The sequence below is a fragment of the Heterodontus francisci genome, chromosome 26 (genome assembly GCF_036365525.1).
Source record: "Heterodontus francisci isolate sHetFra1 chromosome 26, sHetFra1.hap1, whole genome shotgun sequence".
Lineage (NCBI taxonomy): Eukaryota > Metazoa > Chordata > Chondrichthyes > Heterodontiformes > Heterodontidae > Heterodontus > Heterodontus francisci.
In genome coordinates this window covers 59,097,303-59,113,369 of record NC_090396.1, presented here as the reverse complement: position 1 = coordinate 59,113,369, position 16,067 = coordinate 59,097,303, and the positions used below count along the sequence as shown (strand labels likewise).

At 42.0% G+C, this 16,067-nt stretch overlaps 1 protein-coding gene across 4 annotated transcripts in view; it reads left to right on the top strand.

Moving 5' to 3' along the window:
* map2k6 (mitogen-activated protein kinase kinase 6) overlaps positions 1 to 16,067 on the top strand; it is a 193,665-nt gene that overhangs the window by 96,193 nt on the left and 81,405 nt on the right. For 3 of the 4 annotated variants that reach the window (XM_068058336.1, XM_068058338.1, XM_068058334.1), the window contains one exon: positions 1,915 to 1,960. In XM_068058336.1, the coding sequence (XP_067914437.1) occupies positions 1,915 to 1,960 (46 nt within the window). Of the gene's footprint in view, positions 1 to 1,914; positions 1,961 to 14,420; positions 14,482 to 16,067 lie in introns of those variants that run through there. The other variant, XM_068058337.1, reaches the window with a different exon arrangement.

Sequence of the window (16,067 nt, the reverse complement as noted above, 5' to 3'; positions counted from 1 at the left end):
TGTATTTTTCCTCATTTCTCAGTTATTTACATGACAAATACATATTTTCCATTGTGGATTTGCAGCATTTTTTTTTGAGCTGCAAATATTTTCTTTATTCTCACCATTCCCTCCTCAAAGCCTTCTCTTCATTGTTTACATGATTATAAACAATATTTCTCTCCTTATTACTTTCCATCTTGGACTGAAGGCGTGATTGGTGCAGCAGAAGCAGGGAGATGTTTCCCCACTGTTTTCTGTCTTCAATGACCAGTCCTGGCTGACCCAACTGCAATGTCCAGAGTACTTCATAAATGTTTTCCTCAGTGATAGAAAAAAAAACTCCTTCCAAGTAACATCATTGGCTCAGAATCTTTATTTAAAGGCTTAAAGTGAAATATTTTATTTGCAGTTTTCTCCAGTGCTAGTTCCTTTATAATTACTTAGATACTTTTCTGTCTGACTGTTATAGCATGCTCTCTGAGACTTGTATACTTCTATAAAGAGCAGGTTGAAAGACTACAACTCCCACGATGTGTTTTTTTTCTTTTTCTTTTCCCTCTGCCTCACTCCCCCCAGCTTACATTGTGCTTAATTTGCCAAAATTTGACCCCAAAAAGCAATATTTACAGGCTCATAATTGTTCCGCCTAGTACTCTGTAAATAAGAGGCTGCTAAATTCAATATAAATGCTGCTGAATTCACAATCTTGTTGTGAGATGCTACAGAGACGGCGATTGTGATTGGAAATCTAACTCAGTAAAGAATGATTGGTAAATTTGGAGATGAAGTACATAGTCCGTGTTGGAGGTGAGTTTCTAGATGGAATCTAATCTTCCCCATTGACGCCATGACAAAAGACTTGGAACTGTTGGAAACAGTGAGGAAGATAGTAATATACTTCAAAGGATATAGACAGATTGGTGGAATGGGCAGATGAAATTCAATGCAGAAAGGTGTGAGTGATACGTTTGGTAGGAAGAATGAGGAGAGACCATACAAGCTAAATGGTACAATTTTAAAGGGGATGCAAGAACAGAGCAACCTGGAGTTGCTTGTGCACAAATGTTTGAATGTGGCAGGACAGGTTAACAAAGCAGTTGATAAAGCATATGGGATGCTGGGCTTTTTAACTAGAGGCATAGAAAACAAAAGCCACGAGGTTATGCTAAACCTATATAAAACACGAGTTTGCCCCCAGCTGGAATATTGTGTCCAATTATGGGCACCACACTTTAGGAAGGATGTGAAGGCTCTGGAGATGGTACAGAAGAGATTGACTAAAATAGTTCCAGGAATTACAGTTGCATGGATAGATTGAGAAGCTGGGATTGTTCTCTTTAGAGCAGAGAAGATTAAGAGGAGATTTGATAAAGGTGTTTAAATCATGAAGGGTTTGGATAGAGTAAATAAAGAGAAACTGTTTCCAGTGACTGTAACCAGAGAACAGAGATTTAAGATGATTGGCAAAAGGACTAGAAGCAACGTGAGGAAAACGTTTTTATGCAGTGAGTGGTTAGGATTTGGAATGCAGTGCCAGAGAGGCAGTGATGGTAAGAGATTCAATAGTAGCTTTCAAAAGAGAATAAATCCTTAAAAGAGACCTAAATCACAGGTATATGGGGAAAGAGCTGATGCAGACTGTGCTGGACTGTTGTATGATTCAGTCGTCTTCTCTCCTGCCAATCACTGACCCAGAAACCACGATGAAGAACGGAAGTCAGCAGTAGCCTTACCCAGAATCCCTGCCTAAAACTAATGTCTGCTCTTAAAGCTCTGACTTAAGTATGCTGCCTAGGTGACTGCCAACCATTGTAGTTATTCAGGGTTTGATACCCAGTCGGCCAGTAAGAGTCCAGTCTCGTCTACAGCAAATAATGAGTAGAATTTACACACGACATTTCACTGAAGTGGCTTTCTGTATTTTTATTACAGCCTGAAGAAAAATTCCGAAGATAGACCAACTTACTCAGAACTCATGGTAAGGACCTATTCACTAATTCTTACAAATCATAAATTGTATTTCCCAATCTAAGGACTGGTTGCTATGTTGGAGGTGTTTTGAATTTAATTAACAGATTGGGTTGAGGGTAACAAGGCTGGCAGACATCCCATATCCCATTCAACTGGCACATCTATAGGGCAAAACTGATATTTCAGACAGTACCTTAGATTTATGAGCAGATTGCTGGTTGTATTGGGTGAGAAAAGATAGATTTTGTAAATATTATTTGAATGTATGGCACTTCATTTAAATGTAGAGGTTTGTGTTGGATTTTACATATGAATCAGTGGTGCATTTTCTTGCTAGCTGTGCAACAGCTCCCCATCTAGACTATGGGGTAGTTATATGCGCCTGCGGCTGGGAAATATATACCCACTTCCTACACTCTGCCTTAGTTGGCTTGCTTTCCCATTGTTCACTGTGTGACTAACAGTGGAGTAAATCTTCAAAATAAACTGTGGAGATGTTGGCCCAGAAATTCAATGGTGCTGTGCCCATTTTTCAGGTGCCTAAGCATCCAGTATAGCAGAAGTGCACTACACACCGTATTGGTGAAGGCAGCAAAACAGGTGTCTGAAACAGTTGAGGGGATCTTTCCATATGTCAGTAGGGACCTGTCATTTGTTTGAAACCCCTTTTGTAATAATGAGGTGCTCTGGATGCAGCTGATACTGGGCTGGGAGTGTTCAAGAAGCATGATCTACATGCACCCTAACCAGTAAACCCTAAAGATACTGCTGGATGTCATCTCCACAAAGGTAAGTTTGTAAATTATAGTTAACCTGAATGTGGAATTGGGAGATGCAGGCTGCCAGTCTCTGCTCAGCCCACTCCCTCTCCTAGTTGCTGCACCCTCCCTCCCAATTGCTTCCGCCCCTCACTCCCAGGACTTACTTGGTCCTAGAGTTAAAATCATCTTCTTTAACGAGCTTCCTGGGGATACCCAGCAGGTATCAGCAGCTCAGCAATCTGATGTAAATGAGGCCAGACACCCAATATTGGGTGTGCCTTGAGCCTTGTGCCCAGTTCGTGCCTGAATGCTGGAACAAACCAATTTCAAGGCCATTGTGCTCGTACGTACAGAGCAAGTCTTTTTTTTTAAGTCATTAATTTTTGCTTTTTTTAGAATTTATGTAGAAGTCAAGGTAGGTTATGGGATTGTTGGGAGCTGTGCCTGTCCGTTTCATTTGTTTGTTTGGGACCAGACCAGGTCTGAGTTCTGAAGTCCATTTTACTTACTATACAGAGGGAATTCCATAGCTATGCGCAAAATTTGGATAACCTGACCTCTAGGTACAGCAAGGGCAGTTATTCGGCCCTCCACTGCACTCACAAGGTTCCACAGTTGTGCCAGAATTATGTCTGAAGTGCAGTATGTGAAAGTGTGCGGCTGAGCAATAAATGGCAGTGATAACATAATCAGTGTGAGTATGTTTCCTGCAGTTCACGCTGGTGTGTTTATAGTGTTGTTTATTGCTTCCTATTGCATCTGCATCAGTGTGCAACGTTTATTCCTAGTAATGACCAGCAGCTGTCTGTCAACTAATGATTAAATGGCTTACTTCATTGACCCTTCTCGATATCCAATGAAAATGAATGTCATAACTGATATTGTTGGTTAAAGGTGTGTGGTTTTTAAAGAGCATCCCCACCAATGATTGCTCCTACTGGGCTCCTTTTTGCAATGCTGCTGATCCTTGATTTTGTCCAAGGAGCAGCAACTTTGAGTCGAACCAAGTTGGATTTGGCAGCTGTGCCTACAGCTGCATTGATTTCTTTGGTTATGCTGTGACTGTACACTATTTAGTTGGTAAGAAGGTGAATAAGAGCAGTTTGAGAGCAGAATGACTTTTGTTTCGCTTTGAACTTAAAACTCTTGAAAAACACAGTGTTGTGATGAAAACATATAAGGTGACAATAGTGTGCTGGCATAAACAAATCAGTGGTTTGTAGGATTAGTCTTCGAGCACTGGGAGACTGTGCAGGTGTCGAGCGCACTCCTTTGCTCTTTCTGTATTACAAGTCAGCCCAGATTTACTCTTTGTGTACAGACTGCAATTTTCAACATTATGAACTTTGCTGAGTAGCCAAGCGGTGTAGAAGCAGTATGCTGGACATTTCCACTGCTTTTTTTTTTGGAAGCTGTTGTAAAGGTTGAGCCAGAATTTGCTGTCTGAATAATGTCAAGGTTAATGGCACCCACTGTTATTTGTGAGTACAGCAACTTGAGGCGAGGAGCAGGTTTGAGGTTAAATATAAATATCAAAAGTTGCTGTCTGAGTTGTGTCGCTCCACCATTAGCTTCACGAAATCAGAATTGCAGCTTTAGCACTTCTCATGCTCCCTTTTCTTTTAGGAATTTGCTGTATTTGCTTATTAAACTCTGATCAACGTTAAGTCTACTCATTACAAGCACATACCTTTTCAACAACTTGTTAAGTATTAATATCTGCAACTCAACCTCTCTGGCACTGAAAATTAACCACTACAAGTGTAGAAACTCATTCATTCAGGTCTCAAATTTTTCAATTTAAAAAAAGAATCTCAGTTTTCCTTTCTGTCTCCTTTTCTATCTCTGTCTCTTAATCCAATCTTTCTTTCCCTATCTTTATTTCTGTTTCTGTATCTGATTTGACATTGAATTTACCCCCTTTAATTCACCCTCCTTCTCAGGTCTTCCTCAATTTATTTCCCAATTCTTAAATCTCATTGGTTATGGAGATACCCTGTTTGTTGCCTTGGTCACTCCGGGTCCCAGATGCACTGATTCCTTCGTTGTGCTGTTAACAGTTCGCATTTTCAACAGTTTTGAGAGCAAAAATGTTTTGAGAGCAAAAATGTTTTGAGAGCAAAAATGTTTTGAGCTGAAGTGTGCAGGGACAAGTCTAATGAACAGCAGATGCAGTCGATCTGGCTGTATATCATGCTACCTTCTCAGTGAATCTGACTACTTTGGGCAGTACATTACCCTTGCACAGTGTCAGGTAGCCGATTGTCTTTTTGAGGTATAACCTTGTCTGATGATGATATTCAACTTTGTTACTTAAATGGCGAGTTTGTAGAGAAGGAAAGGAAAGTTGCCTAATTTAAATAAACCAATAGGGGTGCCACTGGATTGCCCCAGTGTCACAACCAGAAAGGCAACTGCACCAGTGCTCCCTGCAAAGTGAGGAAGTACCGCTAATACAATTAATCAGAGTTTTCCAGATCAGGAGGGAGTCACAGAGATACAGATCATCCAACAAACCATGGTGCTTCTGCTGTACATTTGTCCTGTTACCGACGTGTTTTATGTTGATGTGGGTTAAATCCTTGTGCTCTTAACTCTTGAATGTCATTGCATCATTCTATGAACTTGAAGTGAACCCCTAAGTTTAAAAATGTCCAACCTGCCATGCTGAAGTTGCTCTTGCATGTCTTTCCAAGATTGCATAAAAGGGATAAGGAACTTCAGTTACATGGATAGTTTGGAGAAGTTGGGGCTATTTTCTCGGGAGAAGAGAAAGTTGAGAGGAGTTTTGATAGAGGTATTCAAAATCATGAGGGATCTGGACAGGGTAGATAGAGTAAAACTGTTCGGATCGGTGGAGGGTTCGAGAACTAGAGGGCATAGATTTAAGGTAATTAGCAAAAGAAACACTAGTGACATGAGGAAAAGTTTTTTCACACAGTGAGTAGTTAGGATCTGGAGTGCACTGCCTGAGCGTGTGTGGAGACAGATTCAATAGGCACATTCAAGAGGGAATTCAAGTGTTATATGAAAAGGAAGACTGCAGGGCTACGGGGAGAAAGCTGGGGAGCGGCACTAGGTAAACTGCTCTTTTGGAGAGCCGGCGCAGACTAAATGGGCCAAATGGCCTCTTTCTGTGCTGTAACAGTTCTGTGATTTGGGTAATATGTTGTGCACCCCATGTTGTGAAAGTGAATCTTTTTATGTCACTGCTTCTTGTAACATGAAACAAATATTAAATGACTGAACTTCTAGATAACTTATGAACAACAAAATTAGTTTCCAAAGGATAGAAATCATTTAAGAAAGAAAGAAAACTCACATTTATATAGCGACTTTCTAGATCTCGGGATGTCCTAAAACGCTTGACAGAAACTGAATTGCTTTTGAAGTGTGGTATGGCTCCCCTAATTCTCCCTCTCAACTGACCGAAGACGGTGCTTTTTAAAAAAAAAAGTGTTATAACCTCTGAGTATTGTAATTATCAAGAGCATCCAAATGACAAGTTTTCTCATAAGTTTTAAAAAGAATAATAAATGTTTATTGTACAACACCCAAAATATTCGCAACTACACCCACTCACACTCATACAGATACACACACACAAAAGAAAAGATAGAGTTTATAATGTAACGTGCGTTTAGGTCTTATGACTTTAAGAGTTTTCTGTTACACTTGCTTTTCCCAGGGACGAAAACTTGAAATGGTGCAGGCCTGTAATCTTTTTTCTTGTTCACTGAAGAAAAAAACATGGGAGCTTTAAGAGGACAGATGCGATGTTGTAGATTTCTCTTGATGTATTCCAGTCAAAGGTCTGTGGCAGAACCCTGGTACAATTTCTCAGGTGGGAAGTTCAAGGCCAACTCCAGTCTCTGCCTACATGTAACTTAGAAGCTAGTGATGTTGGGCAGGGTCCTTTCACTTTGATGGTACAGATGTTTCTCCCTCTGTCTTTGTCTGCCCAATATATACCTTTTATTAATACTCCTTATCGGAAACCTTGTTTCTGTCATGTGACCAGAGTTTCTCTTCCATTGAATTCATAGTTTCTGATGGTTAGACTATTGTCAGACAATGGAATTTGGGTGTCACTAAATCACAGACCATCCTGATAAGGTAGAGCTTTTCAAATTTTCAAACTCATTCTCTGGAGTTCAATCTTCGAGTCAAAAAGTCTGCCACAGTATTGTTAACCCAATTGGTTGGAGAGATGCAGCCATTACCATAGAAAAGGCTGTTTGTATCTTATTGACTTCTCAAAGATATGTCCTGAAAGATCATTTGTATTTTAATGACTTCTCCAAGACTTGTCCAGACATGAAAATTAGCTCAGGGTTCTTGCGTTTCATGTGATTGGCAGGAAAGAAAAGGTCACTTGACCTCTCAACTCTATTTTGTTTTACTTGAAAAGTGTCCATTTCAGGTTTATTTTATACGTTCATTTTATAGTTCATAAGTTCATATTGCGTGATCGTGACAAAATGAACAGGTTGAATTCGCAGAGATGAGAATTTGATCTGAGGGTGTTGAGTATGTGTAAAATAACATCGCCAGCAGTGATTTCCACTTTCCAGTATTATTCAATCAAAAAGAAACTAATCAGATTTTTCATTTTACTTTTGAAATCCTAGCCGTATATTGACAGGGAGTGGATGGTACAAAAGGAAACCCACCTCAGCAGAGAGAGGCTACATTTTAGAAGCTGTGTTGTTCTGTGGTTCTTTCATTCCACTTGATTGTAATCTGCATTAGCATTTTACCAGAAAAATATTGTTGCAGATGTCACAGGTGATGATAAGCATGCATTTTTTATATTTATTAAAAAGAACACTCCGTGCTCAGAGGAAATGTATCGTTTTTCAAAGTATGTTGACGTGTGGTCCTGAAGTGTAACAGCAATATCATTTCTGGAGGCGTCTGTGGTTTGAGGTTACATGGACTCAGCATGCATTCAGTCAAAGAAAGCAGCTTATCAGAGAAACTTTCACTAAAAAGGAGCTTTGGGCTTTATCCTCACCGCAGCAGCAGAACGGTAGAAGCTGCAACGGTGACCCAGTCTTTCGTGTCCGGTATTGGCTGTGTACAGAGTCACGTTGTATGCTCAAGGTCACGTGGACGTTGTCTGCCGAGTTGTTCACCTGCCAGCAGATCAGGACTGCGGCTTGTGGGGTCGGAGGGGTTGCTGTAAAGAAACCAGATGTGCAATAGCCCTAAGGCTATGATGATTTTCAGGATAGCTGGTTATTTTAAAAGGGAACTTAAGTTTGGGAAGTACAAAGCTGCGCTGGCTGTTGATCCTGACATAATTTTCAGATAAATACACTTTTTCATCTGTAGGCTTTCACGATTATCCTTTATACAGAAACCTGTTTGCCTATTTCAATGGAGCAAGATGTAGAACACACTTCCCTGACTTCACAATCCCCAATGGGTCACTGCTGATGGTCGTGATGGGATTGGAGTGTTTACCGTCTATGTTTTTGCACCAGTGAATTAACGTTGGGGTTGCTACAAACCATTTCCTGCACACTGAAGTTCCCTTTAAGCACGGAATGTCCTCTGCTGTTTTATGAAGGGTAGAATTACTGCACACAGTTCCCAGAGAAGTTCTTCTTGGTATTTGGGATTTCTCTGACCCACATTTCTTAGCAAATAATGTGTGGATTCTTTAACAATTGGAACCACTTAATTATTTGCAGTAGTCTCCAGCCTTTACACCATCCCCACTTATCGCAAACTGCCACCTTCGAGCAGATGATGCCGACTATTTACCATTGTCATTCAGTGTCAGTTACAATGGCGCCACTTAAACCACACTATGCGTGCCAACTATGCTGGGCTGTTCAAGCAGCATTAAACCGCACAAATGCAGAAGTCAAGGCATGCTTTTAAATGTTAGTCTTGATGTTAAAATTGCAAGCAGTTGGCTCCTTCAGGAGAAATAATTTTTTCTTTTAAAAAAAAAAATGAACAACATTCTATGGTGTATCATAGAACCATGTGACCTTTTTGGTGCAAAACGTCATCTTTCAGTAAGTTCACATTCACATTTGTCATTCTTTCTTCAGAAATGGACTTTAATGCCCATTTAACTTCTTAATACTGTTTGCTTCTGTGTGGTTCATGTAACTTTTTATGCGTGTACGTTACTTTTTTTATGGAAAGGGGGTTTTATTGTCATTATTTCCGATGACAGAAAACACAAAGAGCTGTGTTTACTTTGACAGTGAAACATTTTCTCTGTTGACTCCTGTCATCAATTTGAACTTGGAAATGCCATGAGCTAATTAGGAAACCTAAGAACAATTGAATCTACAGACAGCAGCTTGAATTATGCTACTATACTTGAGTCTCGGTATAGTAACTGGATACTACCCTGATCACATTATGTCAGCCGTTGCATATAGCAGACAAATCGCATTTACACGGCTGTGTCCGCTATACATGGTGGGCACTGTTCTCATAAAATAAAATGTCAAAGTGCAATAATCATCGCTTACTGACACTTTGCACCACTTTTCTGTGGAGGGTTACCTTGCACCACCTCATGTTTTCCTTGTGGAATTAATGATCAGCAGTTGGTCCTGTGGAAATCCCTTCTGGTTTTCATTGAAAATCCATGTGAAGTTGAAGGCCCATATCGTAGGGCGCCACTGAGGTACAACAGATCACAAGAGAAGATAGGATAAATTGAAGGGTAGAAGTTAGTTGATTTCTAGCTTGGGCTTTAAAAGCTTATACAACAAGGAGAAGACTGGAGAGGTCGGTGGGGGTGGGCAATGTTGAGGCATTTTTAGGGGAAGAATGAGATAAAATAGGAGACTTGTCTAGATTGCAATAATGCAATATTGGGAGGAAGAACATATAGGCTGGGATATTTGCAGCTTTGGAGGAACAGTAGTAAAGAGCTGATGGAAGCAATGATTATAGTAGTATTGATAAAATAAAGACCCCAGCACTGTTTGGATATTGGAGGCTGCGCAGAGTTATTTCACTCACAATTAATCAGACTTGGTGAAATAGTGGTCTTTGTAACGCACTCTCGGGACTTTGTACTGTTTGTCTCCCATGCTGCTCAATGCAAACCTACTGATACTACTGCACCTGTCACATAACGTCATGTACCTTCAGGTTCTAGGCGACACACATGGGACAGCCTTACTCTATTTGGCATTCAACTTCACAATAGTAATAAGTACGTGAAATTAGCTGGAGTGGATTACTGTTCTATATTATAGCAGACAATGGAATGGAGTTCAAGGCAGCAAGCCAGGCTTAAGTATCCAAATGATGATAAACTGGCAGGACTTGTTATTTTAACATTCAAACTACTCAGTTGAAGTTCCACTGTGTGTCATCCTATATATTTAACTAAATACAGGATCACAGAATGGCTGTGTTTTGATGTTAAAACATCAATCATAACAAAATGGTTGGTCGTGTTGCCTTCAGCATGCCATTTATTTTGTTATCAGAAGTTGTCACTGCAGATTGAAACAGCTTTGAGTTTTGGACATAGTTCGATGTGAGTTTGTGTCACCCCGTGAGGCCCTGCTCCTTTACAGGTTTCGTGTTACACTCCGCTTTCCAGCTACAGAAGAACATGATGCATTATCACATCTGGTTTACACCATTGCTGTGAGTTCACATTCCTTCTGCATGGGTAAATTCTCCCTGTGAATTGGGTGAATGGTCAATGTTCAAGCTAAAACACTCAGCTCCTGATAGCGTCAAAATAAACATGATGTGTACAGGGACCAGAGTCTGGTTCAGATATTCATTTAAAAAAAAATCTTGGGATGTGGGCAATGCTAGCAAAACCACATTTATTGTCCATCCATGGTTGCCCTGAGGACATGGTTGACCTCCTTCTTGAATAGTAATGGTTTGTACAACTCAGGAGCTTGCTTGGCTACATCAGAGGGTATTAGGAGTCAACCTCTTGGTGTGAACTGGAGTTAAATGTGGGCATCCAGGCTTGATATTGATTGGCAGATGCCCTAATGAAGGACATTGTTTTTATGACAATCTGATATTCCACAAATTACCAGATATATTGAAATAAATTTCACAACTTGTCTTCTTGCTGGTTCAGCACCATAACCACTGCGCCACTGTACCTGTATGTGCTATTGGCCCTTCTGTACAATAATGTGTTGTGCATTTAGTTGTATACCATCTGAAGCAGGTGCTGGTTTGGAAGAAGATGCCATGTTAATGCCAGGGTGGTTAAATTCTTGTGTTGATTGGAATATCCAGGAGAAACAGCATTAATCCTCTCCTTCACCAAGGAAACCAACTTCTACCTTTTGTAATATCCCCATCTCCACCCCTGCCTCAGCTGCTGAAACTCCTATCTGTGCCTATGTTATCTTCAGATGTGACTATTCCAATGCTCTCTTGGCTGGCATCCCACCCATCTTCTCTCCATAAACTTCAGCTCATCCAAAACCGCTGCCCATTCATCCATCACCCCTGTGCTCACTGACCTACATTGGCTTCAGGTCCGGCAGTGCCTCGAATTTAAATTTCTCATCCTTCTGTTCAAATCCCTCCATGGCCTTGGTCCTCCCTATCTCCATAATCTCCTTCATCTCTGCACTCCTCCAATTCTGGCATTTTCTGGGCCCGAAGTTCTGGAATTTCCTCCCTAAATCTGTCTGTCTGTCTCTTCTCCTTTAAGACACTCTTTAAAACCTACCTCTTTGACCAAGCTTTTGACCTTACCTAATATCTCTTTTATGTGCTGAATGGCCTACTCCTGCTATTTTTCTATGTTTCTGTGTTTCTATTTCACTATGTTACAGATGCTATATAAATACAAGTTGCTATTAAGCAGATCTTCAATAAGCTTCCCATTTCGGTATGTATTGATATAAAAGCAAAATACTGCAGATGCTGGAAATCTGAAATAATACTGAAAAGTGCTGGAAGTACTCAGCAGGTCTGGCAGCATCTGTGGAGAGTGAAGTAAAGTTTTATTGAACTCCGTGTTCAGTCCGGTAGGCTGTAGTGTGCCTAATCGGTAAATGAGGTGCTGTTCCTCGAGCTAGCGTTGATGTTCACTGGAACACTGCAGCAATCCCAGGACAGAGATGTGGGTGTAAGAGCAGGGGGGCGTGTTGAAATGGCAGGTGACAGGAAGCAGAGGGTCATGTTTTCGGACTGAGCGGAGGCGTCCGCAAAGCGGTCAATCTGCGTTTGGTCTCCCCAATGTAGAGGACACCACATTGTGAGCAGTAACTACAGCATACTAAATTGAAAGAAGTACAAGTAAATTGCTGCTTCGCACGAAAGGAGTGTTTGGGGCCTTGGATAGTGAGGAGAGAGGAGGTAAAAGGGCAGGTATTACACCCCCTGCGATTGCATGCGAAGGTGCCTTGGGAAGGGGACGTGGTGTTGGGGGTAATGGAGGAGAGGACCAGGGTGTCGCGAAGGGAACGATCCCTTCGGAATGCTAACGGGAGGGGAAGATGTGTTTGATAGTGGCATCACGCTGGACATGGCGGAGGATGATCCTTTGGATGTGGAGACTGGTGGGGTTGAAAGTGAGGACAAGGGGAACCCTGTCACAGTTCTGGGAGAGAGGGGAAGGGGTGAGAGCAAAGATGTGGGAAATGGGCCAGACATGGTTGAGGGCCCTGTTAACCACAGTGGGGGGGAATCCTCTGTTGAAGAAAAAGGAAGACATATCGGAAGCACTGTTGTGGAAGGTTGCATCATCAGAGCAGATGCATCGGAGACGGAGAAACAGGGAGAATGCAATGGGGTCTTTACAGGAGGCAGTGTGTGAAGAAGTGTAGTCGCGGTAGGGGTCAGTGGACTTATAATGAATATTAGTGGACAGAGATGGAGACAGAGAGGTCGAGGAAGGGAAGGGAAGTGTCGGATATTGGACCAGGTAAAGGTGAGAAAAGGGTGGAAATTGGAAGCAAAGTTGATAAAGTTTTCCAGTTCCGGGCGGGAGCAGGAAACGGCACCGATACAGTCATCAATGTACTGGAATAAGAGTTGGGGGAGGAGGCCTGAGTAGGACCTTTTACTTGAAGGAAGTGAGTGGAGTTGAAGGAGAAGTTGTTCAATGTGAGAACAAGTTCAGCCAGGCAGAGGAGGGTGGTGGTGGATGGGGACTGGTTGGGCCTCTGTTCAAGGAAGAAGCGGAGAGCCCTCAAACCGTCCTGGTGGGGGATGGAGGTGTAGAGAGATTGGACATCCAAAGTGAAGAGGAGGCAGTTAGGGCCAGGAAACTGGAAATTGTCAAAATGACGTAGGGCGTCAGAAGAGTCACGGATGTAGGTGGGAAGAGACTGGACCAGCGGAGAAAAGATAAAGTCAAGATAGGAAGAAATAAGTTCAGTGGGGCAGGAGCAGGCTGACACAGTGGGTCTGCCGGGACAGTCCAGTTTGTGGATTTTGGGAAGGAGGTAGAAGCGGGCTGTCCGGGGTTGCAGGACTATGAGGTTGGAAGCTGTGGAGGGAAGATCTCTGGATCTCGGTGTTGGGGTCAGGGGGAGTTAGGAAGAAGAGTCTGAGAGTTGGCGCTCAGCCTCGGCAAGGTAGAGGTTGGTACGCCAGACAACAACAGCACCACCCTTGTCGGCAGGTTTGATCACAATGTCGGGGTAAGACCTGAGAGAACAGAATGCAGCAAGTTCAGAGGGAACAAAAACAGGAAATGCTGGAATCACTCAGCAGGTCTGGCAGCATCTGTGGAAAGAGAAGCAGAGTTAACGTTTCGGGTCAGTGACCCGAAACGTTAACTCTGCTTCTCTTTCCACAGATGCTGCCAGACCTGCTGAGTGATTCCAGCATTTCCTGTTTTTGTTTCAGATTTCCAGCATCCGCAGTATTTTGCTTTTATTTAAGTTCAGAGGGAGACAGGTTAGAGTGAGTGAGGGGAGCAGAGAAATTGAGACGGCCAATATCTCGCTGACAGTTTTCAATGAAGAGATCAAGAGCGGGTATGAGGCCAGAGGGAGGGGTCCAGGTGGAGGGAGAATGCTGGAGGTGGGTGAATGGGTCTGCTGGTCGGGTGGAGGACTCCTGGTCAAAGAAGTGAGCACGGAGGCGAAGGCGACGGAAGAAGAGCTGAACGTCATCCCGAGTGCGAAATTCCTTGAGTTGGAGGCAAAAGGGGATAAAACAGAGTCCTTTGCTGAGTACAGATCGTTCAGCGTCAGAGAGGGGACGGTCCGAGGATATAGTGAATACACGTCAAAGGGTATGTATTGATATTGGTGCAGCTCCTGATTTGGGAAGAACCCTGGCTCATATGCTTGTTCAGTTATTGTTTTGCTGAATCACAGTATAATTAGATTTAGCATGGCAGTAATTTAAGGACCAGCTGCTGGACCTTAAAATGGAAGAATGATTTCACAGCTCCCTATGTGTGCGAGATGGGAGAATGTTTGTTTGAGGGAGTTCCCCATCAGAGCAAATGAAGCTTTATGAAAAAAAATTCTGTCAACAAACCCGGCTGAGAGTATTTAATACATTTTGAAATTTAGTTTTGGAACAAAAGATCTTGCCTTTCAAATAAATAGACCTAGAAGCCTTGAATCTCTGATTATTCTAGGTCACTAAGAGTGTAAATCAGTGGAAAATGGTTTTGTGTTGGGTTAGGATTACAATCTTGTAAAATGATGTTGGTTGTCTGAAGAGGCCATTAATATTGCACCATCTATTTGTTTTATGTTGCACCATTAGAATGTTACCGCGACAGGCTGCCCACAATTGAAATGTAGTAATTGAAGTTGGGATTTGACTGGGCTCCTAATACACACAATCTCATTGATGCCAGAGTACAGCCTCCGGGTGAGCAGTGAAAGCCCAGTTGACAATTCCTTTCGGACAAAAATTCCTTTAAGACTTGTCCAAAACCGGTTTACATCTGTGCTTTCTGGTGGTAATGTATTTATTTTGTTCAATTTAGGTAGTGCAGCATGAGTCTGCAGTTCATATTTCATCTCCCTGTCCCAGACATCAGTTTAAGTGAGGTGGGCAGGGATATGTATTATGACCTCGAGCCTGTAGTTGTCACCTTTTTTAACTTTTTTACCCAGAGTGATTAGAATATGGAACTTGGTACCACATGGAATCATTGAGGCAATTAACATAGATTCATTTAAGGGGAAGTTAGATAACTACATGAGAAAGAAAGGAGTAGAAGGATAGGATTAGATGAAGAGGGGTGGGAGGATGCTCATGTGCATAAACACTGGCATAGATGAGTTGGGACGAATGGCCTGTTTCTGTGCTGTTAATGCTATGAAATTCTATGTAATCATTATTAATTTAAAATTAGATGAGTTTTAACAATGATCAGACATGGGAAACTTTAGAAATTGGGTGCCGTCAATCCAATCCATGTATCTCATTGGGTGTTTCTTTAGCTTAAAGTGTATTTCTCCTTCCTTCCATTTTATAAGTTACTTTCTTGCACTTGGGAATATAGGAACAGGAGGAGCCCATTCGACCCCTGTCCCGCCATTAAATTAGACCATGGCTGATCTATACCTTTTGTTGTGATATTCCAGTGTCACATGCCATTCCTCCACCAACAGTGAGGTTTGACGGTTTGCTTTCGGGCGCTGTTGACCTGGCTGTTAGGAAGTATTGTCTACTCATTCTTTCTACTGCCCATGTTTGTTTTTTCTCTCCACTTGATGCCTTTCTGGATTGCTGGACTGTGATTGGAGATTCACCATGTTTCCCATCAATGCACCATGAAACATCTCAGTGGACATCCTTTGCCCGTGTTACTGGACGACCGAATCATAGAAAATTTAAGGCACAGAAAGCCACTTGGCCCATGGTGTCTGTGCCAGCCGACAAACGATCTACCCTTTCAGGCATTGAGTTCCAGATCCCCACCACCTTTCTGGGTGAAAAAATATTTCCTCTAATTTTTCTATCAATCACTTTAAATGTATGCTCCCTAGTCTCTGCTAAGGTAATCATAGGAGATTTTTAAAAATCTACTGTATCGTTCTTTTGTCCTCAGACATGAGAGTCCTTATGACATTCTATGACAGTAGCCATGTTTGAAACTTTTTTTTTTATTCGTTCGTGGGATGGGGGCATCGCTGGCTGGGCCAGCATTTATTGCCCATCCCTAATTGCCCTTGAACTGAGTGGCTTGCTAGGACATTTCTGAGGGCATTTTAAGAGTCAACCACATTGTTGTGGGTCTGGAGTCACATGTAGGCCAGACCAGGTAAGGACAGCAGATTTCCTTCCCTAAACGGCATTAGTGAACCAGATGGGTTTTTACAACAATCAACAATGGTTTCATGGTTACCATTAGACTAGCTTTTTAATTCCCAGATTAATTGAATTTAGATCTCACCATTT